Source organism: Humulus lupulus, chromosome 3 (genome assembly GCF_963169125.1).
Source record: "Humulus lupulus chromosome 3, drHumLupu1.1, whole genome shotgun sequence".
In the NCBI taxonomy this organism is placed as follows: Eukaryota; Viridiplantae; Streptophyta; class Magnoliopsida; order Rosales; family Cannabaceae; genus Humulus; species Humulus lupulus.
Genome location: NC_084795.1, coordinates 41,274,878 through 41,302,526, shown reverse-complemented (window position 1 = coordinate 41,302,526; position 27,649 = coordinate 41,274,878). Strand labels below are relative to the sequence as shown.

Here is a 27,649-nt window from a genome sequence, read left to right as displayed (position 1 = left end):
AATAATAATAATAATATGTTTTTATTTTTACAAGATATTCAATGTCTTATTCCATTTATTTTCAACATAAAAATAGATCACTTTGAACTTCTCTTTTTTATAAGCATAGTATAAGCTATTACCGTATAAAAATTGTTAACAAACTATTTAAGAATAGAAGTATTTCATATTTGCAGTAGAAAATATAAAGGGAATGAAACTTGAGGTGCAGAAAGAGAGGACAAGGTAAAGAAAATTTAATAATTCTATGGAGAATATATATTTTTTTTATTATATATGGCAATGATTTTGAGTTTTACTATTTGAACCATCTTTTAAGGATTCAGTACAACAAAATAAAGGTTGTATAACTTTATTTGGAAGACATTAAAAGTATATAATGTCTCTCATAAAAGACATTGGAAGTCTCCTATGTGACTTCTCACGTCTTCTACAGGAAGATGTGAAAGATAGTCATTAATATTTTTTTATTTTAAATATTTCATTATATATTAAAATAAAAATATATTAAATTAAATTATATATAAAGAATTGTATTTCATTTTTTAATGTATATATGAATTAAATTTTAAAATACATAATTAATCAGCTATTTTAATTTTTTTTAATTTGTTAAATTAATCTTAGTATATTCACAATATAATTTGTTGTAAAATTCTAAATTTCAAACAAATTATAAACAACAATTCAAATAGAAGAAAGAAACTCATACAAAGATTATTCTACTAACAAATACATAACCACATCAAAATAATCAAAAATCACAAATATACACCAAAACTAACACCAAAATCTAGATCTAAATAAAAAAAATATACAAAAATAAGAACTAATCTATCCAAATAATATACAAAACACTTTATGGATTGTCAATAAATATAAAAAACAAAGAAAATAATGATCCAAACAGAGGTGAGGGCTTGTGGGTTCGATAGCGCTATGGGTTCATGACTTCAGCGAGGTGCTAATGGATGCTAAGAGGTGTGCAATGTTGAGGGTTCATCACTTCGACGACGTTAAGGGGTCGGGGTTTTGGAGAGGAAGAGCAGAGGCGGCGTTGTGGGTTGTCGTTGCGACCTATAAAAGAAAAAAAAAAAAGATCAAGAGAAAAGATGATGCAAAAGAGGAAAAGAGATAAAGTAATTTGAGAGAGAAAGAAAGATGACGGAGATCACGTAAAATGCAGAGCTGTGGTGGTGTTTGAGAGAGAAGGGGAGGCAGCACCTTAGGAGAGTGAGAAGTTAAGGGGGGTTTAATTAGGGTTGTTTCTATATTTAAATTTATTTATTATTTTTTAAAATAATAAATTGGGGACATGTCTTCTGCAAAAAAAAGGAAACACGGATATATATATTTATATATATAGGGGAATTTTCATAATAGGAGTTTCACTTTAAGCCCTACCGGTGGGGCTCTCAGTGTTATCGACCCGTGAACAGATTTTCAGCGCGATTTTTTTTTATGACCGTGTATATTGTAGCTATTTAGAGCATCCTACAAATTTTTAGAAAATTCTGAATAGTTTAGTACCGAAAAATTTAGTACAAATTGTTATTAATACAAAATAACAAGAATTTAATACAAAATAGTACCGAAAATTGTTATTAATTAAGTAAATAATCAAATACAAATTGAAGAATTTAATAAAAAATTACAAAATGAAATTAATGTATAATTAAATTAATTTTAAAATAAGAGTAATAAATAAGTAAATGATTTAAAAAATTGTAATAATTAATAATTAGCTACATTTTCTTTGGTAAATATAAATAATCATTTTTGCTAGAGATAGGATATTATTATCACTTAGTGATAATTAGGGAGACAAACAGTCATGAAATATTTTGACTATCATTTCCCTCATTTTTAGACAATTATTAATATTTTCTGAATTATTTCACTTGAAGATGGCGAGTGACAGAAGCTGGATGAGTGCGAGGAATCGTTGGTCTCTGGAGTATAGAAACGGTGTTAAGGAGTTCTTCGAGATCGCTAAAAATATGGTGAACGATCGGGGTTTGGTTTGTTGTCCGTGCAAGAAATGTGGGAATGTTAAGTTCTGGCCTTTAAATGCAATTTCGATGCATTTATTAAAAAATGGCATCATACAGTCCTACAAAGTATGGCATTACCATGGAGAGGCGCTGCCGCTGCCACCAGATGTGGTACGAGATCAGGATAGAGATGAGATAGCAAATATCCTGGAGGATGTTTACGCTGAAGATGACGCTCCCGCTGGAAACTATAATGATCTTCCCCAAGATGATGTTCAACATCGCGACAAGTATGACAATTTATTTAAGGAGATGTCAAGTGAATTGTACCCGGGTTGCAGAAAGTATTCCACGTTGAACTTCTTGGTGAAGCTGATGCATCTGAAAGTTATTAACAAGTGCAACAATCATTACTTTGATGGTTTGCTGGAATTGCTAGTCGACACTATGCCTGACGAAACAATTTTACCTAAGTCTAACTATTAGGCGAAGGCAAAGTTGCGGAGTATTGGATTGGGATATGAGTCCATCGATGCTTGCAAGCATGACTATGCACTGTTATGGAAGGAGAATGCGAATTTGGAATTCTGTCCAGTTTGTGGTGAGTGTCGCTGGCAAGATAATCGTGGGAACGGGAAGAAAGTGGCTCATAAGGTCATGTGGTACTTTCCGTTGATGCCGAGATTGAAAAGGTTGTACAGTTCGAGATATACTGCAGAGGATATGAGATGACACTATTCTAAAAGGCCAAAGGAAGATGGTGTGATGAGGCACCCCGCTGACAGTAAGGCGTGGAAGCACCTTGATGAGTTGTACCCATCTTTCGTAGCCGAACCTCGAAATGTTAGGATTGGGTTGGCTACAGATGGTTTCAATCCTATTGGGAACATGTGTAATGACCCAGCTAATTCTAGACTTTGGACCATTAAAACTACGTATACATAGACACTATTATTAAGAAAACATACATAACTTTATTAAAAACTATAAAGTAAAAGTTGAAATACATAAAATTCGGGGTAGGATATGGGATCTCATTGTTTTGAAAATAAAACATAACTTAAATCTTAAATAAATTTGTTACAAAACAAAGTGCAGAAAATACATAGAAACAAAATAAAAAGACTGAAACAACGTCGTCCTCGAATCGTTCACGCAGTCCACCGAATCCATTCTTCCTCAATACACAATCCTAAGCCGTCATAAATCTTTCTGCCGCCATAACTATTTTCCTACACATATAAAAATAAAAGAATGAGCCTAATGCCCAGCAAGGAAAATCTACCAAAAGCATAAAACAAAAACATAAACATATAACATATGACTATAAAGACGTATACCATATAGGACTATACTATTAATGGCCATTAAAACATGTGATAAACTATCTACGTCCCCTGTCTAATATCTGAGGTAGGTTAGATCACATGATAGTATATGATAACCCATCTAGGTCCCTTGTCTAATATTTGAGGTAGGGTATATCATAATTATAAACATAAAAATGATAAACACTAGGGCACTAAGCAACTATGAGCCCTAGATAAAACATAACATAACGTACTATAGCATAAACATATTGTACATAAACATACATATAAGCATATAGAAACTATCCTATTTTCCTTACCAATACCGGGATGTGAGAACAAGAACGAGATTTTGGAACACTCCTAAAACCAATAATGAGAAGGTGAGTATTTCTAAAAGAAAAGAGATGAAAAGGAATGAACTAAACCACCGAGAAGATACTTACCAACAAGAAACCTCATGTTCAAAGAACTTAGATGCCTAACCCAGAATGGAAAATAGCGAGTTAGAATTTGAGTGGAGAAAACTATAAGAAACTAAGAAAACATACAGAAATTAACTAGAAATAGGAATACCTTTGAATGCACTATAACCGAACCACGCCTTGATATCGAAAAACACACTATTAACCTTACTTCCCAAGTGTTTAAGATGATAAAGCTTATGTTCGGAAAAAATAGATTGCCTCAATGGAAATGGGTAAGAATATTACAACTCTATGCAATAATATTACAAATAAATATAGATTGATTAAATAAGGTTACAGCTCTATAACTGACAATTACAAATAAACAAAGAAATGGAAGAAGATGAAGAAGAAGAAGAGAATAGTGAGAATACAACTCTAAGCAAGGATTACAAGTAAAATAAAGTGTTTGGACCAAAAGAAAAGATTACGACTTTTCAACAAAATATACAAGTAAATAGAACAAGAGAATAAGAAGAAAACAATAGAATAAAATGAAGAACAGAAACACAAGTAAACTCTCACTTACACAACCTAAGTGAAGAGGGTTGGGGGTTACCAACTTGAACAAGGTTTAAAACCTTTGTCCAAAAGCTTATTTCCCCGTAACTCAAGCACTAAGGGATCTCTCTCAGATATTGGAAATGCTTTATGGAATTATCAAGCCCCAAGGTGTTTCTAGCCAAGTGCTCTAATGGATAGAAATGTTGTGTCTTTCAAGTGAGCTATAGGCTCCTATTTATAGAGTTTAGAGACACCCTTTGAATTTCAAATTCCACCAACCCCCATGACCGTTACCAATGTTTAATTGGATTAATATGGAATTAAAAATGAGATTTGGGAGTTATTTGGGCTTTTGAGCCGTTCAACAAATATTGAAAAAACTGAAAAATGGTCAGTTTTGGCCTGTGGCCGCGGCCAGAGACATTAGTGGTCGCGGCCACTACTCTCTGTCCCACTGGGCGCGGCCACCAAAATTCAGTGGCTGCGACCACTGACCATTTTCAACACTTAAAAATGTGCTATTTTTTCAAACGATTCCAAACCCTCCCAAATGATTTTGTAACTCCCAAAACACATTATTGGGGTTAAAATCATATCTCTAACAGCCATTTCACATATGGCTTTATGAAATTCATCTCAATATTGTGTAACACCAAATTTACACAATAAAGGGTAATATTTAGAAGTTACAAATTTGTAACACCAAATGTGTTACATTATTTGGATATATCTAAATATTGTAACTCTCTATTATATGTTACAATATGAGACACTCTTTGTCACATTTATTTAATCTAAAACATTATATTATAATATAATAAAATATTATATTATATTATAAAATAATATAACATTCCCCCACTAGATTAAATAGTTATCTATTGTAACACTTATTTAATCAATCATTATATTTTAAAATATAACATATCCCCCACTTGATTAAATAAGAACTCTCTCTTATAGGAGTCATTGCATTAGGGCATAAAGCAATGTGTTTTTCAACTTGAACTTTACTATAGTGTAATTATCACAAAATATGTCGAAAATTTGGTTGCACTAGGCATTGAACCATCTTTTCATGATAACAAATCGGTGATAACACACACACCTTTGCGATGTTCACTTGAGACCTCTATGTCTCGCTTTGCACCGTTACTGGCCATGTGCACTTTCCATTCATGGATGTTCTTGAGAATACTCTCAATTCTCATGAGAGGCGGCACCACCCCTAGGTCCATATAGGTAGAATTTTTACAGTATTTTGTTACCAAAAATACTTGTCTTCATAAGACTGAATTCTATTAAAAAAACCTTTATGTTTTAACCTTCAACTTGGTAACACACAAGTACTCAATATCTCAGATGGGACTTGTTTTGAGTACAACTAATATTCACTTGATTGACTTGTTGTTACCTATTGAACCTAACACTAGTTGAATACCTAGTGTTAAGATAGGTTACCATCAATCGTGAATCTCTTTAGGGAGTTTAAGTCCCATCCCTCGAGATGATGCAGCCACTAGATCCCTCATTAGTGGCTTAGTGAAAGGATCCGCCAGATTTTCACTTGTTCTCACATAGGATATTGAAATGACTCCTCTTTGAATCAATTATCTTACATATCCATGTCTAGACTTCCCATTATACACTCCGCTGTATGCTCTAGCCAATGTCGCTTGGCTATCACAATGTATCGATATAGTAGATACTTTCTCTTTGATTAGGGAATCTCTATCAACAGATCCCTTAACCATTCAGCCTCTTTGCCGGTAGCAGCTAGAGCTATGAACTATGCTTCCATAGTGGAATGAGATATACAGGTTTGTTTCTTGGAACCCCAAGAAATTGCACCTCCACCAAGTGTAAATACCCAACCAGTTGTGGACAAGTTGTCCCCAAGATTGGATATCCAACTTGCATCTGTATATCCTTTCTAAAATTGAAGGAAATTTGGAGTTGTGAAGGCTTAATCCTTTGGTTTTCTTCAGATAACTTAGGAGTCTTCCAATTGCCTTCCAGTGATCCACACTTGGATTACTTGTAAACCTACTAAGTTTACTTACCGCAAATGCTATATCAGGTCTAGTACATTGGGCAGCGTACATTAGACTCCCTGTAGCACTAGCGTACTCCAATTAAGCCACCGCTCTTCCTTCATTCATCTCTAGTTTTACACTATGATTGAATGGAGTATTGGCATCTTTAACCTTGAGATGGTTCAATACTTTCTCAACATAGTGGGCTTGCCCTAACACAAAACCCCCCACTATGTTTCTTTACTTTGATACCAAGTATGGTGTCAACTTCTCCAAGATCTTTCATATAGAAGGTTGATGATAGAAACCTCTTCGTTTCTTCTATCCCTTTCATGCTATTACTTGGAATAAGCATGTCATCCACATATAAGCAAACAATGATCACATATCCCTTACAAGTTTTGGAATACAAACACTTGTCTCCATAGTTATGTCTAAACCCATTAGACATGATGGCTTGATCAAATTTCTCATGCCATTGTTTAGGAGCTTGTTTCAATCCATATAAGGATTTTACAAGTCTACAAACTTTATGTTCATAGTTTGGTAGGACAAACCCTTCGGGTTGTTCCATATAGACCTCCTCATTGAGGTCACCATTAAGGAATGTCGTGTTGACATCCATTTGATGAACATACAAGTTGTGTATAGAAGCTAAAGCGAACAAAATTCATATAGAAGTTGTTCTTGCAACAGGCTCATAAGTATTGAAATAATCGATACCCTCTTTTTGCCTAAACCCTTTAGCTACTAATCTTGCTTTAAAGGTTTGGATAGTGCCGTCAGTGTGGTATTTTCTCCTAAATACCCACTTACACCCAATTTTCTTAGACCCCGGTGGGAGGTCTACCAATTCCCAAGTGTTATTGGAAAGAATGGAATCCATCTCATCATTGATGGCTTTTTTCCAAAATGCATTATCTCTCGATTGGATAGCTTCTCTATAAGTCTTAGGATCACCCTCAACGAGAAGTATAATAGGAATTTTCCTAATAACTTCCTCTCTATTTCCTTCTACCATGTAGAATGAAATTCGTTGAGAATCTATCTCATCCACTACTAGACTTTTATGATTTTTAAGCCTTTGATTTCTTCTAGGTTCAAAAGGTTGCTTTACATCCTTTTGAGAATTCTCCTCTTGAGAATCAACTTTGGATGTAGAATCTTGAGAATTGTTTTCATATAACAAATTCTCCTTTAGAGATGTTGAAGCTTGAGAATTGTTGTCACATAACATATTCTCAAAAAATTCAACTTCTCTAGATTCAATCACAATATTAGACTCTAAGTCTAATAGCCTATAAGCTTTACTATTGTTGGCATAACCAACAAAAGCACACTTTATGGCTCTTGAACCTAACTTTGTTCTATTAGGTTCATTTTTCTTGCAATATGCAAGACACCCCCATACTTTGAAGTACCCTACGTTGGGTTTTCTTCCTTTCCATAACTCATATGGAGATATCTCATTTTTCTTCATCGGTATTCGATTAAGAATGTGACAAGCGGTTAAAAGCGCTTCACCCCATTAGTTGAAGTTCAACTTAGAAAACACCAACATAGAATTTATCATCTCTAGATACGTCCTATTTTTCCTTTCGGCAACACCATTGTGTTGTGGTGTATAAGGTGCAGTGCACTCATGAATTATACCATTTCCTATACAAAATGTATTGAATTCATTAGAGAAGTACTCTCATCCTCTATCACTTCTTAGCACCTTAATCTTTTTATTTAGTTGATTTTCAACTTCTAATTTATACAATTTAAAAGCATCAAAAGTTTCATCTTTATGCTTTAAAAGAAACACATAGGTATATCTACTAAAATCATCTATAAAAGTAAGAAAATACCTTTTACCGGAGGTGAAAAATACTTCAATGGTACCTTTGCCAAGTACCTTGGATTTTCCCTCATTGCCCATTTGAATCTCATGGTTGCCCTTTGACTCTTCAAAGGTCTTGAACAATGATTTGTCATAGGTGACATGGACGGTGGCACATGTATCATACCACCACCCTTTCACCTTGCCTTGGACTGCATTCACCTCACTAAGGGTAGCAACTATGTTTTCCTCTTGAGTTTCGTTCACCTTAGGTCCTTGTTGGTCTTTTCTATGCCTACATTCTCTAGCATAGTGACCCTTTTTCCCACACACAAATCAAGGACCTTTCTCGTCCTTAAACTTGTTTGGGTTGGTTTTTGGACCCAAAGGTTTCTCGTTACCCTTTTGCCTTTGTTTTTGGGATGTTTTGGTTATGACACCGCATTTGCTTTGGAAGTCTCTCCATTAGACCCCTCCACAAGTTTATCTCTACATATCGATTCCTCTTCGATTTGAATATGCTTTTGGATTTCCTCCAAAGAATAATCCTCATTTTTATGAAGGATTCTTTTCCTATAGCTCTTCCAAGTTGGTGGTAATTTAGCCACTATAGCACCAACTTGAATGGCCTCGGGAAGCTCAATCTTTAAAACTTTCAGTTTGTTAACAATTATTTGCAATTCATGAATTTGAGGAAGAATAGGCTTATCACCAAAAATTTTGAAATAAAAGTATTGAGATATCAAAAACTTTTTAGTACCTTCCTCTTCCGCCTTGAACTTTTCTCAAGTGCATCCCATATCTCCTTGGCCGATTTGGTCTCGGTGTAGAGGTCATAGAGCCTATCAGATAGGGCGTTGAGGATATGACCCCTACAAAGGAGATTGTCCTCCTCCCTCTTCCTTATTTTCTCCATCTCCTCGGGAGTGTCCTTGTCGGATGGCGTTGGGAGAGGTTCTAGAGTGGATTCTAGAATGTAGGCGATTTTGAGAGTGGTCAAAAGGAATCTCACCTTGTCTTGCCACCTAGTGAAATTGGACCCATCAAACCTATCCAACATCACTAGGTCTTGAGTCATGATTTTGATGGTCTCACCTTCCATTGAAACAAACAAAGGGATAAGCTTTTGAATGTTAGGAAAAAATAGATTGCCTCAATGGAAATGGGTAAGAATATTACAACTCTATGCAATAATATTACAAATAAATATAGATTGATTAAATAAGGTTACAACTCTATAACTGAAAATTACAAATAAACAAAGAAAAGGAAGAAGATGATGAAGAAGAAGAGAATAGTGAGAATACAACTCTAAGCAAGGATTACAAGTAAAATAAAGTGTTTGAACCAAAAGAAAAGATTACAACTTTTCAACAAAATATACAAGTAAATAGAACAAGAGAATAAGAAGAAAACAATAGAATAAAATGAAGAATAGAAACACAAGTAAACTCTCACTTACACAACCTAAGTGAAGAGGGTTGGGGATCACCAACTTGAACAAGGTTTAAAACCTTTGTCCAAAAGCTTATTTCCCCCTAACTCAAGCACTAAGGGATCTCTCTCAGATATTGGAAATGCTTTATGGAATTATCAAGCCTCAAGGTGTATCTAGCCAAGTGCTCAAATGGATAGAAATGTTGTGTCTTTCAAGTGAGCTATAGGCTCTTATTTATAAAGTTTAGAGACACCCCTTGAATTTCAAATTCCACCAACCCCTATGGCTGTTACCAATGTTTAATTGGATTAATATGGAATTAAAAAAATGAGATTTGGGAGTTATTTGGGTTTTTTGAGTAGTTCAACAAAGATTGAAAAAATTGAAAAAAATGGTCAGTTTTGGCCTATGGCCACGGCCAGAGACATTAGTGGCCATGGCCACTACTCTCTGTCCCACTGGCCGTGGCCACCAACATTCAGTGGCCGCGACCACTGACCATTTTTAGCACTTAAAAATGTGTTGTTTTTCCAAACGGTTCCAAACTCTTCCAAATGATTTTGTAACTCCCAAAACACATTATTGGGGTTAAAATCATATCTCTAACAACCATTTCACATATGGCTTTATGAAATTCATCTCAATATTGTGTAACCCCAAATTTACACAATAAAGGGTAATATTTGGAAGTTAGAAATTTGTAACACCAAATATGTTACATTATTTGGAGATATCTCATATATCTAAATATTGTAACTCTCTATTATATGTTACAATATGTGACACTCTTTGTCACATTTATTTAATCTAAAACATTATATTATAATATAATATAATATTACATTATATTATAAAATAATATAACAGCTTATAACCCCAACCCAATTGTTTAACACTCTAAAGTAAACCTAGCTGCTTGAAGGCTCTGAACTCAGCTTGAAGAATGAAAGAAATGGCTGGGCACTAGGTCCTATTTATAGAGTTCAAGAATGAAAAGATCTTATTTTATCTTGAATTAAATAATGACTATTTAATTGAAAAACATTTGAATATTCATTCAGCAGAGGCTTAAGACTCGGTCAAAAAGATTCAGAGGCTTGCCAAGAGGTTATGGGTTGAATTGAGCTCGGTTTCAAAATCATTCAAAAATCTTACCCTAGAGCCGATATATCGCCCATGGTAAGCGATATATCTCCTGGGATTATATTCCCGAGGCTCGTCAAAACGTTCGTGCGAAATTACGTATTTTTCGTATTCCCCAAGTGGCGATATATCGCCCCTAGAGCTGCGATATATCGACATACGTTGAAATATTATACACGTAATTGCACTTTTTCAGCCTAATTTGAATTGAGTAAATAGCTTTGATTGAGTCCTATATCGATTTTAAAGCTGCTGGCAGATTCTGGGGTTTTCAAATATTCCTCTTATAAAACTATTCCTAAAAAATACTTTAATTTCTCAATAAACATCCACATGACAAGTGTCATGATCTTATTAGTTCTATCTAAACCTTATAGTATAATAAATATCATCTTTATAATCAGTTATATTAATCAAACCTTATGGTATAATTAATATTCTTAAACTATAGGTTAAACTTATAAAATCTATAAGTGTTGCTACGAGTGTTCAACTAAGTCCCGGCTTGAACTAAAATCCACTGTAATAAACATACTATAACTATTACTAGCTATTACTACTACTACTACTACTATCTAACTAGCTAAGTGAAATTCTTGGACTCTACAATTCTCCCCTACTATAAAAGAATTTCGTCCTCGAAATTTTACTTACCAAATAATTCTAGATACTGGGCTAACATGTCCTCCTACAACTCCCACTTTGCCTCCCGTTTTGAACTATTACTCCATAGGACTTTGACTATCGGAATACTCTTGGACCGTAACTGCTTCATCCCTCTATCTAGGATGCTAACTGGTCGTTCCTCGTAACTCAAGTCTTTTTGGAGTGCTATCATATCGTCCTTAAGGACATGAGATGGGTATGACACATACTTTCGTAGGATTGAGATGTGGAACACATTGTGACTATCTACTAAGGCTGGCGGTAGGGCTAGTCTATATGCAACTGCTCCCACTTTGTCCAATATCTCAAAAGGACCTATAAAAAGGGGACTAAGCTGGCCTTTCTTCCCAAACCACTCCACACCTTTCATAGGAGATATCTTCAGGAAGACTTGATCTCCAACATTGAATTCCACATCACGTCGCTTGGCATCCGTATAGCTTTTCTGACGGCTTTGAGCAGCGAGCATACGCTTTCTAATCAGCGCTACTGCTTCCTAAGCTTCTCTAACAGCTTCAGGACCAAGGAGCTGCCTTTCTCTTACTTTGTCCCAATATAACGGTGATCGTCACCTTCTTCCATAAAGTAACTCATAGGGTGCCATCCTAATCATTGACTGGTAGCTATTGTTGTAGGAGAATTCTATCAGTGGTAAATACTTATTCCACGATCCTCCAAAATACAGTATACAAGCGCGCAACATATCTTCTAAAATCTATATGGTGCACTTGGACTGACCGTCTGTCTAAGGATGAAAAGTTGTACTAAGAGTTAACTTAGTACCCATGGCTTGCTGTAAAATTCCCCAAAATCTCGATGTAAACATTGATCCTCAATCAGACACTATTGTCTTGGGGATTCCATGCAACCGTACTATTTCTTGGACATAGATGTCTGTGTATTGATCCACTGTGTACGAAGTCTTATCAAGTAGGAAATGAGCTGACTTGGTTAGTCTATCTATTACTACCCAAGCTGAATCATGCTGCTTATTTGTTCATGGCAAACCCGTCACGAAATCCATAGCTATATCGTCTCATTTCCATTCTGGTATGCTAAGTGGTTGGAATAAGCCTGTAGGCCGCTGATATTCTGCTTTCACTTGCTGGCATACTAAGCATTTAGACACAAATTCTGTTATGTCCTTCTTCATTCCTGGCCACCAATATATTGCCTTGATGTCGTGAGACATCTTGGTCAACCCTGGGTGAACTGAGTACGGGGTACTGTGCGCTTCTTCTAGAATTGTCATCTTAATCTTTTGATCATTTGGCACGCATACCCGATCCTTATATCTCAATAACCCTTGACCTAATATTGAGAAATCTGTGGCCTTACCTTCTCTAATGGCATCCATATGTGCTACTAGTGTGCCATCATGCCCTTGCCAAATCCATATATCTTCTAGCAGATTTGACTAGATAGACAAATTAGCCAGCATACCGATGACTACTTCTATTCCGGCATTTATCAGCTCCTACTGTAGCGGCTTTTCCATTCCAGCTAGTGCTGCTAAACTTCCATAATTCTTCCTACTTAGCGCATTGGTAACTACGTTTTCCTTTCCCAGGTGGAATAGGATTTCGCAGTCGTAATCCTTTACTAGCTCTAACCACCTACGCTGCCTCATGTTGAGCTCCTTCTGAGTAAATAAGTACTTGAAACTTTTGTGGTCCGTATAAACCTCACACCGTTCTCTGTAAAGATAATGGTGCCACATTTTCAACACAAATACCACCGCTACCAACTCCATATCGTGAGTTGGATAGCATTGCTCGTACTCCTTCATTTTCCTTGAGGCGTAGGCTATAACCTTGTCATTCTGCATTAGCACGCAACCCAAACCTTGCTTCGACGCATCACAGTAAACTACAAACTTTTCGTTGGGTGCCGGTACACAGAGTACTGGTGCTGAGCACAACTTATCTTTAAGCAACTGGAAGCTTTCCTCACACTTATCAGTCCAGTTGAGCCTTTATTGTTTCCGGGTCAGGTTGGTGAGCGGAGTGGCTATCTTAGAAAAGCCCTCTACAAACCTTCGATAATAACCTGCTAATCCCAGAAAGCTCCTTACTTCGGATGCATTCTTTGGTCTTGGCCAATCCTTCATAGCCTTTACCTTAGATGGGTCTACTACAACTCTATCCTTGGATATAATGTGCCCGAGGAACGCCACTTGCGAAAGCCAAAACTCGCATTTCTTGAACTTGGCGTAGAGTTGATGCTCTTTTAGTCATAACAAGATCAACCTTAAGTGTTCCTCATGCTTGACTTCGTCCTTTGAGTATACTAAGATGTCGTCGATGAATACTACGATGAATTTATCCAAGTAGTCCTTAAAGACCCTATTCATTAAATCCATAAATGGGGCTGGAGTGTTGGTAAGACCAAAAGACATAACTAAAAACTCATAATTCCCATAATGAGTTCTAAAAGTTGTCTTAGGAATGTCCTCTTCCCATACCTTGAGCTGACGGTACCCGGACCGTAGATCAATCTTTGAGAATACGGTCGCGCCTCGGAATTGATCAAACAAATAGTCAATCCGGGGTAACAGGTACTTATTCTTAATCGTCACCTTATTCAGCTCACGGTAATCTATGCACATCCGCATGCTTCCGTCCTTTTTCTTCACAAATAGAATCGGTGCTCCCCATGGCGAATGGCACGGTCTAATGAAACCCAAATCTAGGAGTTCTTGTAGCTGTGTCTTTAACTACTTGAGTTCTGTAGGTGCCATCTGGTATGGTGCCTTGGAGATAGACTCGGTGCCCGGTACTAATTCGATTGTGAAGTCAATTTCCCTAGTCGGCGGCAACCCTGGTAAGTCATAGGGAAATACTTCTGGGAATTATCTTACAATGCAGACGTCTCCAACCTTAAGTGGTGCTTCTTTTAATATATCTGTGATGCTAGCTAAGTATGCTTGACATCCTTTTTCTATCATCCTTTGGGCTTTTAGAGATGATATTAGCGGTGTGCGTAGCCCTGAAACTTATCCCATGAAGCATTGTCTCTGGCCGTCAAAAGTCTCGAACGTCACTTTCTTGTGTTTGTAGTTGATGGTCACGCCATGCCTTGCTAACCAGTCCATGCCTAGTATCATGTTAAAGTCTTTGATCTCCAGTTCTATCAGGTCTCCTTCTAATTCTATGTCCTCAATCTTGATTGGTACGCCTCGTACTATCCGTGATGATAGAACTACTTTGCCCGAAGGCAACTCTGTTACAAACCTAGTTCTAATTCTTTCACAAGGTTTGTCTAGTTTTTCTATCATTCCTAATGAGATATACGAATGCGTGGCTGCCGAATCAAATAATACATAACATATGTTATTGAGGATAGAAACCTGACCTGTGACCACCTTATTGCTAGCATCATCCTCTCCTTGGGTTAAGGCAAATACTCTGGCAGGAACAATCTTATCTTCCTTTTTCCCCTCTGGCTTGAGCTGGGGACAGTCTTTCTTCCGGTGTCCTTCTTGACCACAGTTGTAACATCCCTTGGTGTTTTCCCGACATTCACCAGGATGTTTCTTCTGGCACTTAGTACATTGCGGGTACTCTACATAACCCGACCTACTGCTTCCATTGTTCGTCCATGCCCTTTTATCACTATCAGACTGCTTATTGTCAGGATGCCTTCTTTTCTGACCATTATTGTTGTTGCTGGACTGATTGATGTTGTTGTGGTGGCTGTTGTTCCGACTAGTCTGAGGTTGACTTGACTGTTTAGGTTCAGGCTTACTGGCTTCTTCTTTACTAACATTAGCCTGCAACCTTTCTACTTCTTTTTCCGTTTCTATAACATCGGCGTAGGTATTATTTACTGGGTTTGCTAGCTTAACCCCTAGCTCAATTTTCGATCAAATTCCTCTAACGAACTTGGTCACCCTTAGATAGTCAGTTGGAACCATTTCTGGTGCAAACTTAGCTAATTAGTCAAATTGCCGAGCATATTCTGCCACTGATAAGCTCCCTTGCTTCGGGCCAGCAAACTCCTCGACTCTTGAAGCGATGACAGCCGAATTGGAGTACTTTTTGTGGAACAGCTCCACAAATCGGGTCCAAGTCATGGTGGCAACATCATGCGTCTGCTGGACTAAGTCCCACCATATTCTGGCATCTTTCTTGAGTAGAAACGAAACGCAGAATATGCGGTCCGCGTTGCCGAGGTTCATGTGCATCAGGATTGGCTCCACGTTTCTGAGCCATTCGCCTCGAAGGGGTCTGTAGTCCCTTCAAAGTTCGGAGCGTGTTGCTTACAAAACTGCTCATAAACTGGCTCCATGTGCTGAACTGGATATGGCACATAATTCGCCACTGGTCTTCCCCCATATGGACTAACTTGTTGGGGGTGCTGAGGCCATTTGCTGAGGCTGTGGTGCAGGCGGAGGCTAAGTCTAAGGCTGAACCTGTTGCTATTGTTGCTGCAGTAATTCCTCAACTTGTTGTCACAGTCTGGAAATTTCCGCAGTGTTGTCAACCAGAGGTGGTGGCGCGTTGCGGTTGGCAGTAGCGCGTACTCCCTTTCTGCGAACGGGAGGGCCTTCATTGTTCACCGGAGCAGCATTAGAGGCATTACCATTGGTGCGAGCAGACCTTCAGAGCGACATCGCAGCAGAGTTCTAACAGTTGAGAGAAACATGTCAGAACTTTACCCTAATAGGCTCTAAGGAAAAAACTTAATCTAAACAAACATAATTCGGACCTATTAATTATGACTTCTTATGAAAATTATATAAGTCTTCTTTATTATTATAGTGGGCTTTTATACTTAGAAAAATAAGCCATCTTTATTATTTTCTAAGTCTGTTTCCAATCATCCTATATGACTTAATTCTCAGGCTTGAAACTCATCGCTGTTCCAAAGTTAACCATATTGAGGGAGGGCTGGGATCAATAAAATCGTTCCCACTACTATGGCCCCCTAACTCTCAATATAGAGAACCTGGTCCATTGATTTGTATCCACCCTCACTGAAATTAGTCAATATTTATTATATTTATTATTTATTATAATTGCAAAAGAAAAATCAAACTCATACATGTTAACAAAATAACAATGATATTAATTTGGAAAAAAAATCACTATTTACAATCATAAATAAAAATAAACAAAATAAACAAGGAAACTAATCTATTCTAAAATTCGGAATCTTCTACATCTGATCCTTCATGTAACATATCGTCATCCATTTCTTCATAGTTGTCATTGTCTTGTGCCTCAAAATGCCCTCGAGGAAGATTCGTAAAAATTCTATGTTTTTGCTCATTTGTAAATTGAAATTCCATTTTTGAAGTGAACCTAAGTATGAGAAAATAATATCTCATAGCTACCGGAAATTCATCTTCATCATCTATCGTCTCCCAAATTTCTTCTAAGGCTACAATCATAGTAGGATAATCTCTAAAAAGTCTAATTACTAGAAAGTATTGCTCCATTGATCTCATCATGATTTGCTTAGATTCTTGGAGGTGACCTATCTCCCTGTGAAACAAAAGTAGTCTTCGAGTGATTCTTTCTAGCACTCCTACAATGTTTCATGGTTCTCTAACCCTTTTTAAGGCCTTAATGGCTCAGATATCCTCATAAGTTAATGATCCGTTCATTCTTAACTGAAAACATATAGGCTAAAATCGTTAGCTATACATATAAACATAATAACTATAATCATAAACACTTACTTGGCGGTTAGATTCGGAGCTTTGAGCGTGTGTATCGAGGAGAACTTCATACGAATAAACTGTTGCTCTGATACCAACTATAATGACCCAACTAATTCTAGACTTTGGACCATTAAAACTACGTATACATAGACATTATTCTTAAGAAAACATACATATGAAACATTCAAAACTTTATTAAAACTATAAAGTAAAAGTTGAAATACATAAAATTCGGGGTAGGATATGGGATCCCATTGTTTTGAAAATAAAACATAACTTAAATCTTAAATAAATTTTTTACAAAACAAAGTGCAGAAAATACATAGAAACATAATAAAAAGATTGAAACAACGTCATCCTCGAATCGTTCACGCAGTCCACCGAATCCATTCTTCCTCAATACACAATCCCAAGCTTCCATAAATCTTTCTGTCGCCATAACTATTTTCCTGCACATATAAAAATAAAAGAATGAGCCTAATTCCCAGCAAGGAAAATCTACTAAAAGCATAAACATAAACATATAACATATAACTATAAAAACGTATACCATATAGGACTATACTATTAATGGCCATTAAAACATGTGATAAACCATCTACGTCCCCTGTCTAATATCTGAGGTAGGTTAGATCACATGATAGTATATGATAACCCATCTAGGTCCCCTGTCTAATATCTGAGGTAGGGTAAATCGTAACTATAAACATAAAAATGATAAACACTAGGGCACTAAGCAACTATGAGCCCTAGATAAAACATAACATAACGTACTATAGCTTAAACATATTGTACATAAACATACACATAAGCATATAGAAACTACCCTATTTTCCTTACCATTACCGGGATGTGAGAACAAGAACGGGATTTTGGAACACTCCTAAAACCAATAATGAGAAGGTGAGTATTTCTAAAAGAAAAGAGATGAAAAGGAATGAACTAAACCACCCAGAAGATACTTACTGACAAGAAACCTCAAGTTCAAAGAACTTAGATGCCTAACCAAGAATGTAAAACAACGAGTTAGGATTTGAGTAGAGAAAACTATAAGAAACTAATGAAACATACAAAAATGAACTAGGAATAGGAATACCTTTGCATGCACTATAACCGAACTACACCTCGATATTGAAAAACACACTATTATCCTTACTTCCCAAGTGTTTAATAAGCTTAAGATGATAAAGCTTATAACCCCAACCCAAGTGTTTAACACTCTAAAGAAAACCTAGCTGCATGAACGCTCTGAACTCAGCTTGAAGAATGAAAGAAATGGCTGGGTACTAGGTCCTATTTATAGAGCTCAAGAATGAAAAGATCTTCTTTTAGCTTGAATAAAATAATGACTATTTAATTGAAAAACATTTGAATATTCATTAAGCAGAGGCTTAAGTCTCGGTCAAAAAGATTCAGAGGCTTGCCAAGAGGTTATGGGTTGAATTGAGCTCGGTTTCAAAATCATTCAAAAATCTTGCCCTAGAGCCGATATATCGCCCATGGTAGGCGATATATCGCCTGGGCTTATATTCCCGAGGCTCATCGAAACATTCATGCGAAGTTACATGTTTTTTGTATTCTCCGAGTGGCGATATATCGCCCCTAGAGCTGCGATATATCGGCATACGCTGAAATATTTTACACGTAATTGCACTTTTTCAACCTAATTTGAATTGAGTAAACAGCTTTGACTGAGTCCTATAATGATTTTAAAGCTGCTGGCAGATTCTGGAATTTTCAAATATTCCTCTTATAAAACTATTCCTCAAAAATACTTTAATTTCTCAATAAACATGCACATGACAAGTGTCATGATCTTATTAGTTCTATCTAAACCTTATAGTATAATAAATATCATCTTTATAATCAACTATCTTAATCAAACCTTATGGTATAATTAATATTCTTAAACTATAGGTTAAACTTATAAAATCTATAAGTGTTGCCACGAGTGTTCAACTAAGTCCCGACTTGAACCGAAATCCAAAGTAATAAACATACTATAACTATTACTAGCTATCACTAGTACTACTACTACTATCTAACTAGCTAAGTAAAATTCTTGGACTCTACAACATGAGAAACTCTTACAGCATGTGGCCTGTGATACTTGTCTCATACAACTTGCTACCGTGGAAGTGCATGAAACCACAATCATTAATGTTGTCTATTCTAATTCCAGGTCCTTCACCTGGAAAAGATATTGATGTCTATATGAGACCTTTGCTTGATGAGTTGAAGGAGTTATGAGTGAATGGTGTCGAGACATGAGATGCATACAATAGTACATTGTTCAATATGTGTGCAACAATCTTGTGGACCATTAACGACTACCCAGCTTATGCTATGATGTCTCGGTGGAGCACAAAAGGGTACAAGGTGTGCCCCACATGCAATGAAGAAACTCCCTCTGTAGGGATTAGAAGTAAAATTGCATACATTGGCCATAGAAGGTTTCTTGATATGGATCATGAATGGAGAAGTAAACGAGCACTATTCGACGACAACAAGGAACTTAGGCCACCACTGAAAGATTACTCCGGTGATGATGTGTTGAAGCAATTAGAGTATTTGCAAATTAGACAACCTGGGAAACACAAAGAATTTGGTGGTGTGCAACGCAAAAGGGCTCCGACTGAACTTAATTGGTCGAAGAAGAGCATATTTTTCGAACATGATTATTGGAAGGAATTATTGCTGAGGCATAACTTGGACGTAATGCACATTGAGAAGTAGGGGTGTTCATAAAACCGCCCACACCGCACAAACCACCTAAACCGCACCACATCGCACCACAATTTGTGGTTTAGAACTTTTCGCAGTGCGGTTGCGGTTTGTATTTTTTCCAAACTGCGCAGTGCGGTGCGGTTTTAAATTTTATAAATGTGATTCAAACCACACCACACCACACCGCATCATTATATATATTAACTTTTTATATTGTTTTTTTTTAATTTTACTACATTTAAATTTAATGCATAAATATTCATATAGTATAATATAATATTCACAATATCTAGAAAAAAAATATAATGTTTCATAGGATGCTAACACATATTCTACTTCAATATACAAATATTCCTTCTTAATTAAAATAATATTTACTTTTATATTAATTTTTTTATTTGTTATTAGTTTGTTATATTTTTATTGTTTTGCTTAAAGTTTATTAGCTTGTTGTGTGAATCTTTCTCAATTATAATATTTAATTGTTAAATTATTTGGCGATAGGTATAAACCGCTCACACCGCACCGCACCACACCGCATTTTTGCGGTGCGGTTTATGCGGTTTGAGGTCTATGCGGTGCGGGTTGCGGTTTGAAATATTGTTCAAACCACATATGCGGTGCGGTCTAAAAAATTAGAGAAAATCGCACCACCAGCCCCACGAACACCCTTATTGAGAAGAATGTTTGCAATAGTGTCTTGGGAACTTTGTTGAACTTATAGGGAAAATCTAAAGACACTGGCAAGGCAAGACTTGATCTAGCAGACATGAAAATTAGGGAAAAACTCCACCTCCACAAAGAGGGAAACAAGTGGAAGAAATTGCACGCAGTTACACCCTCAGTGTCCCAGAGCGTCAAGTTTTCTGTGAATTTGTGAAGTCAGTTGAATTCCTGGATGGCTTTGCTGCAAACCTTTCGAAGAATGTCAATGAAAATGTGTATTGACCCAACTACTCTAGACCTTGGACCATTAACGAAAACTATACATAAATACTAATTCTTAACAACACTTACAAGTGAAAAGATCATAACTTTATTAAAAACTTGTAAAAACAAATGTCAAACTTATATAAAATTGAAGTTAGGATATGGGATCTCATTGTTTTAAAATCAAAACATGACATAATGATAATTACAAAGATATTACATAATAAAATGCGGAAAGATACATATAAAAACCATAAGAAACAAAAATTACATCCTCAAATCGAAACTCTCTGTCCTTTGAATCCATTCTGCCTCAATACACATTCCCCAAGCTTCCAAGAACCTTATCCGCCACTAAAACTATTTTCTTGCACAAATAAACATAAAAGGAATGAGCCTAATGCACAGCAAGGAAAATCTAACATATAGCCATATACATAAAAAATCATAATGCAACATAAAACATACTATAACACTTATGTCACATACATACTATAATGGCCATTATTACTTGGGGTCCCATAAACTAAGCAAGGCATATGTCCATTAGATTATTGGGGTCTTGCTAGCTAAGCAAGTCATATGCCCATAATCTATTTGGGGCTTGTTAGTCATATAGGTCACATGCCCAAGTCTACAATCATACTTAACATAACATATTACATAACATAAAATCATAAGATAACATATAAAAGCATATAACACATAAATCCTATCCTATTTTCCTTACCAAAAATACCGGGATATGAGGACAGAGTTAGGACTTTGGAACACTCCTAAAAACCATTTATAACAGGGTGAGTAAATTGAAGAAAAGGGATGAAAAGAATGGAATGACTATACCATTGAGAATATACTTACCAAAAACTTATGTGCAAGTTCTTAGATTTCCTAACCAAAATAAAGAATAAGGTTAGAAGGCTGAGTAGAAGACTATGAGAACTTAAATAAAATAATATCAATTGAACTAGAGTGTGGAAATACCTTGAAGACTTATAAGACCAATCTAAACCTTGAACTGAAATGCTATAAAACCTTACTTCCCAAGTGTTTGATAAGCTTATGATGATCAAGCTTATAATTCCCAACCCAAGTGTTTACACTCTCACACTCACCTAGCAACTTGCAGCCTCTGAACTTAGAGTAATAGATGAATAAATGGCTGGGTACTAGGTCCTATTTATAGAGTTTAGGAATGAAAATATCTCATTTAACTTGAATAAAAATAATGGCTTTTTAAGTGAAAATAATTTGAATTATCGTTCAGCAGAGGCTGAAGACTCGTTCAAAAAGATGCTGGACTTATCAAGAGGTTGAAGGTTTGAATGGAGAACGATTTTGAAAACTTTCAAAATATGCTGAGAGGGGCGATATATCGCCCCCTGTAGGCGATATATCGCCTGGGCCAGTATGCCAGAGGCAATCGTGCATCATTTCGGGTTTTTCGTGTCTTCATGCTGCGATATATCGCCCCCTATAGCTATGATATATCGGCATACGCTGATTATTTAAACACGAAATTACACATTTTTAGCTTAATTTGAATTGAGTAAACAGCCTTGACTAAGCCCTTTAACGTTTTCAAAGCTGCTAACTGACCTTAGAGTATTCAAATTTTACCCTTGATAAATTTAATCCTCAAAATACTTAATCATTAATAAACCTATGCATAACATGTGCTATTATCTTATTGGTTCTTATCTAAACCTTATAGTATAATAAATATTATCCTCAATATCAGTCATATTAATCAAACCTTAGGTTAAAATTAATATTCCTAAACTATAGGTTAAACTTAGAAAATCTACAAGTACTACTATGAGTGTCCAAATAAATCCCGGTCTGAACCAAAAATTCACAGTTATAAAGATAATACTATTATTACTATTATACTACTATCTAACTTAACTAAGTAAAGTTCTCGGACTCTACACAATGATGGCAAGATAACTGGGCTGAAACCACACAATTGCCACGTGTTGTTTCAACAGTTGTTGCCCGCTGCAATTAGATCGTATTTGGTTCTTGAAGTTTGGAAGCCAATTATTGAGTTGTGCGGTTTTTTCAAAAAACTTTGTTCACGGACTTTGAATGTGAAAGACCTTTAAAAGATGGAGACAGACATTATCACCATTTTATGCAAGTTGAAAATGATTTTTCCTCCAGCATTTTTTGACATTATGGTGCATTTGGTTTTGCATCTTCTGAAAGAGGCAATTCTTGGCGATCTCGTGCACTTTAGGTGGATGTATCCCATTGAATGTTCAATGGTAGTTTATAAACAGTATGTAAGAAATTGTGCACGTCCGGAGGTTCAATCGCAGAAGCTTACGTGGTGAATGAGGCCTTAACCTTTTGCTCAATGTACCTCCGGGGGGTTGAGATTCGATTCAATTGATGCGAGAGGAATGACGATCGTGTTGAATCCCAACCAAATCAGGAATATTCTATTTATAAGGCTTTTGGTCGTCCATTTGGTAAGAAATCAAGTATGCTCCTCAATCTGCAGTTAAAGCAAAAGGCTGAGTGGTATATCTTGAACAATTGTGCTGAAATTAAGGAGTACCTTAGGTGTGTTTTCTAGTCTTTTTCAATAAATTTGTTTGGTTTATATACCGATTAAATGCAAAAATCATAACATTGTTGTCCATTTGTAGTGAGCATATGGATGAATTGAGAATACGGGGGGGGGGGGGGGGGGGGGGTTGAATCTTGAAGTTCAACAAGAAGCTGAGTTTCCTCAGTGGTTCAAGGAACGAGTATGTATATTAGTCAATTCTTTTCTGAAACCCCACTTAATCAATCCAAAACTAACTTTCAATGTTAATGTTGATAGGTGAACAGTTTGCGTGAGTCAACACCTACTGAAGTTAATAATGAATTGTATGCTCTCGCAAACAAATCAAGCGGCACCGTGTTCTCTTATCCAGGGAGGATAGTGAATGGTGTGAAATTTGTGATTCATGGTCGTGATATGAAGCTTAAAACACAAAATTGCGGTGTAATGGTGTCAAGTGAGGAAGGAGTGAACTACTATGGAGTTCTGGAAGAAGTAATTGAATTGTCCTACTTGATGGGTTACAGTGTCCTCCTATTCAAGTGTAGATGGTTCAATACAAGTAGAATTAAAGTGGAATCTAATTTTACGAGCGTATATGTGAAGGAACAATGTTATAAAGATGATGCTTTCGTTCTCGCATCTCAAGTGAAGTTGGTGTATTATCTTCGAGATGTGAAAAATGGGGATGATTGGAGGCTCGTTAATGAATACAGTCTGAGGAATGTATGAGATTTCTCAAATTTCGATGTTGATGATACTGAGACCACAAATGATATACCAATATTGCAAGAAGTTAATTCTTCTACATTTCAGTTGTGGGTAAAACTTCCAATTTTTTATAATCTTCAGTATGATCGGGTAGATGTCAATCCCACTGAAGTGTACAACGTCGATGATTTGGTTGGCGAAGGTTTAGATGAATTTGTTGTTGATGATGAAGTTGAATTTGAAGACGACACATTGGCCGAGTATAAAGACGATGAGGATGACGACAAGGTTCTAGTCGATAGGGATAGTGATAGTGGTGTCCTTAATGATGTTGTAGTTAGTGATGATGAGGACAATGATATGTAATTTGAACAAATATATGTAACTTTTTATTTAATTCAATGAAAACTTTATTTATTATCATTAAGTAGTGATAGTATCAGATATACGTACACATGCACCTAGTGGATGCCTTGGGGATAATCAATGTATTCATGTACTGGTTCTCATTTTTTCAAGATATTTGATGAAATATCTTGAAAAAATGAGAATTAGTACATGATTTCTTACTATCTCCAAGGGATCCACTAGGTCAGAATAGGGTAGGTTGGGAAAGACAATAAGTAATAAAATGTTAATTTTATATATAAAAAAAAGTAATAGACATGCACCTAGTGGATGCCTTGGGGATAGCCAATGCATTCATGTACTGCTCCTCATTTTTTCAAGATGTTTGAGAAACATTTTGAAAAAATGTGGAGAAGTACATGACTGCTTACTATCTCCAAGGGATCCACTAGGTCGGAATAGGGTAGGTTGGGAACGACCATAAGTAATAAAATGTCAATTTTATAACAAAAAACAACAGACATACATAATTTGAATTAGTTAATTAATGAATATTTTAATGTAGAATGGCCGCACCAAGTAATGACACCGGCGGTGGCTCCAAGAGGGGCAAGGGAGCTTATTACAGTGCCAATATCGAGAAGGAGCTGGCCACCAAAAAAATTAGCCATCTGAAAGTAGAGTTTGATGCACAAACTGGAAAAGCTATTCAAAGGTATGGCAAGTGGTTCAATAATTCCATGGCTCGTTATATGCGTGACATCGTACCCCCAACTACACTAGCTTGGGAACAAGTAACGCCAGCTAATATCCAAGTATCTAACTAATTGGCGCCACACGATGAAGAAACACTAGGTTGAGGTTGGAGGAGAGGTGGATAACGAGAGAGTGAAGTCAAAACCTTTTGGGTCGATTACTTCTTCTGATTGGGCAATTCTATGCGATTTTTGGGCTTCTGATTCTTAGCAGGTATGCCTTAGTTTTTACATTAATGTTTAATTATAAAATTACAATCTAGATTAATGAGTACTATTTTCTGTTTGAAGCGTATATCGAAGAGAAATAAAGAAGCTCGAGCAAAAATGACCATACCAGGAGGACACGGTGCCAAATCCATCGTTGCCCATGTTTATGATCACGTAAATTATAATAACCTATATCTTTACATTTATGAAAATATTATAAAGGTAACAATGTTTAAATGATTTGCTTTTTTAGATGGACTCGTCTACTGGCCAGCTTCCGAGCATGATCGACACATTCGAGCACCTCCACAAGAAGAAGGATAAGTGGATTAGCAATGAAGCGGCGACAAAACAAGTAAGTTGCCTATCCTTAACTAATTTATGATCATTTAACTTTAAAAAAGTTTAGTAAATAATTAATAAATATTAATTATTAATTGGTTGGTGTCAATTAGTAATTATTTATTAATTATTAATTAAATTTTTAACAATTAAATCTTTATAATCTATGTGTCAATATTTTTATGATTAATGATAGTGGAATAAGATAAAAAAAAGAAAGAACGTAACTAATGTTGTCCCCGTATCAATGAGCTTGTGGGCTAAGTTAGTTTGTTATTGAAAATCCATATCTAAATCACAAACATGCAAATATAGTTGATGTATATGTTTAGAGACGTAAATTCTTCATTAATTGAATTAACTGCTCTTACTATATATATCAACAATATCTTCATGATTGTGATTTAGATATGAATTTTCATGACCAAATTAACTTTAGCCCACTTGCTCCCTCATACAGGAACAAAATTAATTACATTCATTTTCAATCACTCGTCTGCAGTCATTAATGATAGGATGTTGGCAGATAGATAATAAAGTTATATTTTTATATGTAATTATATTAAAAATTTCTAAGTTAGGTTTTGAAATAATGTTATAATGGAATTCGAGATATGTGCTTTTTATTGTGCAGACTGAGATGACCGAGCATCGAGCATCGCAGAGTACGACCCCTGTATCATCTGCTGCCTCTTGTGTCGGCGATAATGTCGACGGTCAATTCCCGCCTGATATGGATATTGTCACGGATGTCCTTGGACCCCGTTCACGTTATAAGAAAGGGTTTGGGGGTTGCCTAGGTTGAGGCAAATTGGCGCAAAGAGGGCAACATCTTCGTCAACTTCTCAAATGTCCGGGCAATTGCCACCTGAAGTGGACACCATTTTGCAGTAAACTCAGGACATTATGCTGTAAAATCAGAACCTAAAGAAGTATACGAATATACTTGAGAGTCGTCAACGGCGTCAAGATGTACTGCTCAGTGCTTTGTTGAAGCAAGTTGGTGTATTGGCTCCTGGTTTTACTGTCGGCTTACCAGAAGAGGATCCGGACGAGGATGATGATGCTCACGGGGGCGGGGATGATGAGGAGGGCAGTACACATTTGTAGAACTTTTTAATTTATTTATTTAAAGTCTAATTGATTAGAGATTTAATTTACTAAACTACTTTTATATTTTCATATTTGGTAGAGACAATAAACTTTAATAGTTATAAATTTTATTTATTTATTTATAAAATCTTAATTTTTATTTTATTTCTAATTAAATAATATTACTAAAAAACTAAATAATTATTAATATATTAAAATCAAAATTTATTAATTAATATTAATATATTGAAAATAAAATTAGTAATATTATCAAAAAAAATTATTTAAAAAATACTTTTACCGACGCAAAATTACGTCGGCAAAAGTCTCAATCTTTACCGGTGCAAAAATGTGCCACTACAGATATCCACCTTTCCCAGCGCAAAAACGTGTCACTAAAAGACACATCTTTTGCCAGCGTAATTTTGCGCCACTAAAAGAATCATCTTTGACGCGCACAATTTTGCGCCGCTAAAAGTGTTTTCCACAATCCCGCGACAAAAATTTTCTTCGGCGCATCATTTTTTTCCTGGCGCATTTTTTTGTCGCCAAAATATACAATTGCCGGTGCAGTGCATTTTGCGTCGGTAAAAATCACATTATCGACGGGTGTACGTCATCACTTTTTGCTGACGCAAAAGCGCGTCGAGAAAGACCATATGGCTTTTCCCGGTGCAAAACATGACTTTTGCCGGTGCAAAATTGCGCCGGCAAAAGTCACGTTTTTTGCAGTGTATATTACATATATTAATTTATGAGAACCAAAAGTAAACCTTAGATAGAAGTTAATCAACCAAAAAAACCTATTATCTAGAATGTGGAAGGCCATCCATTTAGGACAAAATCTTATTAATGTGTGGCCACTTACGTGACATGACTAGAAGACTCCGGCTTCTTACAACCAAAACTTTTAGGAAAGCAAAAAT

The 27,649-nt window shown here is 36.0% G+C and overlaps 1 protein-coding gene across 2 annotated transcripts; it reads left to right on the top strand.

The window, feature by feature from the left end:
• Positions 1 to 174: 174 nt before the first annotated feature.
• Positions 175 to 26,871, top strand: LOC133821077 (uncharacterized). Of its 2 annotated transcripts, XR_009887299.1 has the most exons (5): positions 175 to 225; positions 24,890 to 25,293; positions 25,371 to 25,463; positions 25,543 to 25,644; positions 26,266 to 26,871. XR_009887299.1 is itself a non-coding variant. In XM_062253586.1 (4 exons), the coding sequence occupies exons 2-4, from the start codon at positions 25,347 to 25,349 to the stop codon at positions 26,434 to 26,436; spliced, it is 390 nt and encodes a 129-aa protein (XP_062109570.1). In that variant the 5' UTR covers positions 175 to 225; positions 24,890 to 25,346; the 3' UTR covers positions 26,437 to 26,871. The 2 variants fall into 2 exon arrangements, 1 of the variants encoding a protein (XP_062109570.1); XM_062253586.1 differs by having other exon boundaries at positions 24,890 to 25,463.
• The last annotated feature ends 778 nt before the right edge of the window (positions 26,872 to 27,649 follow it).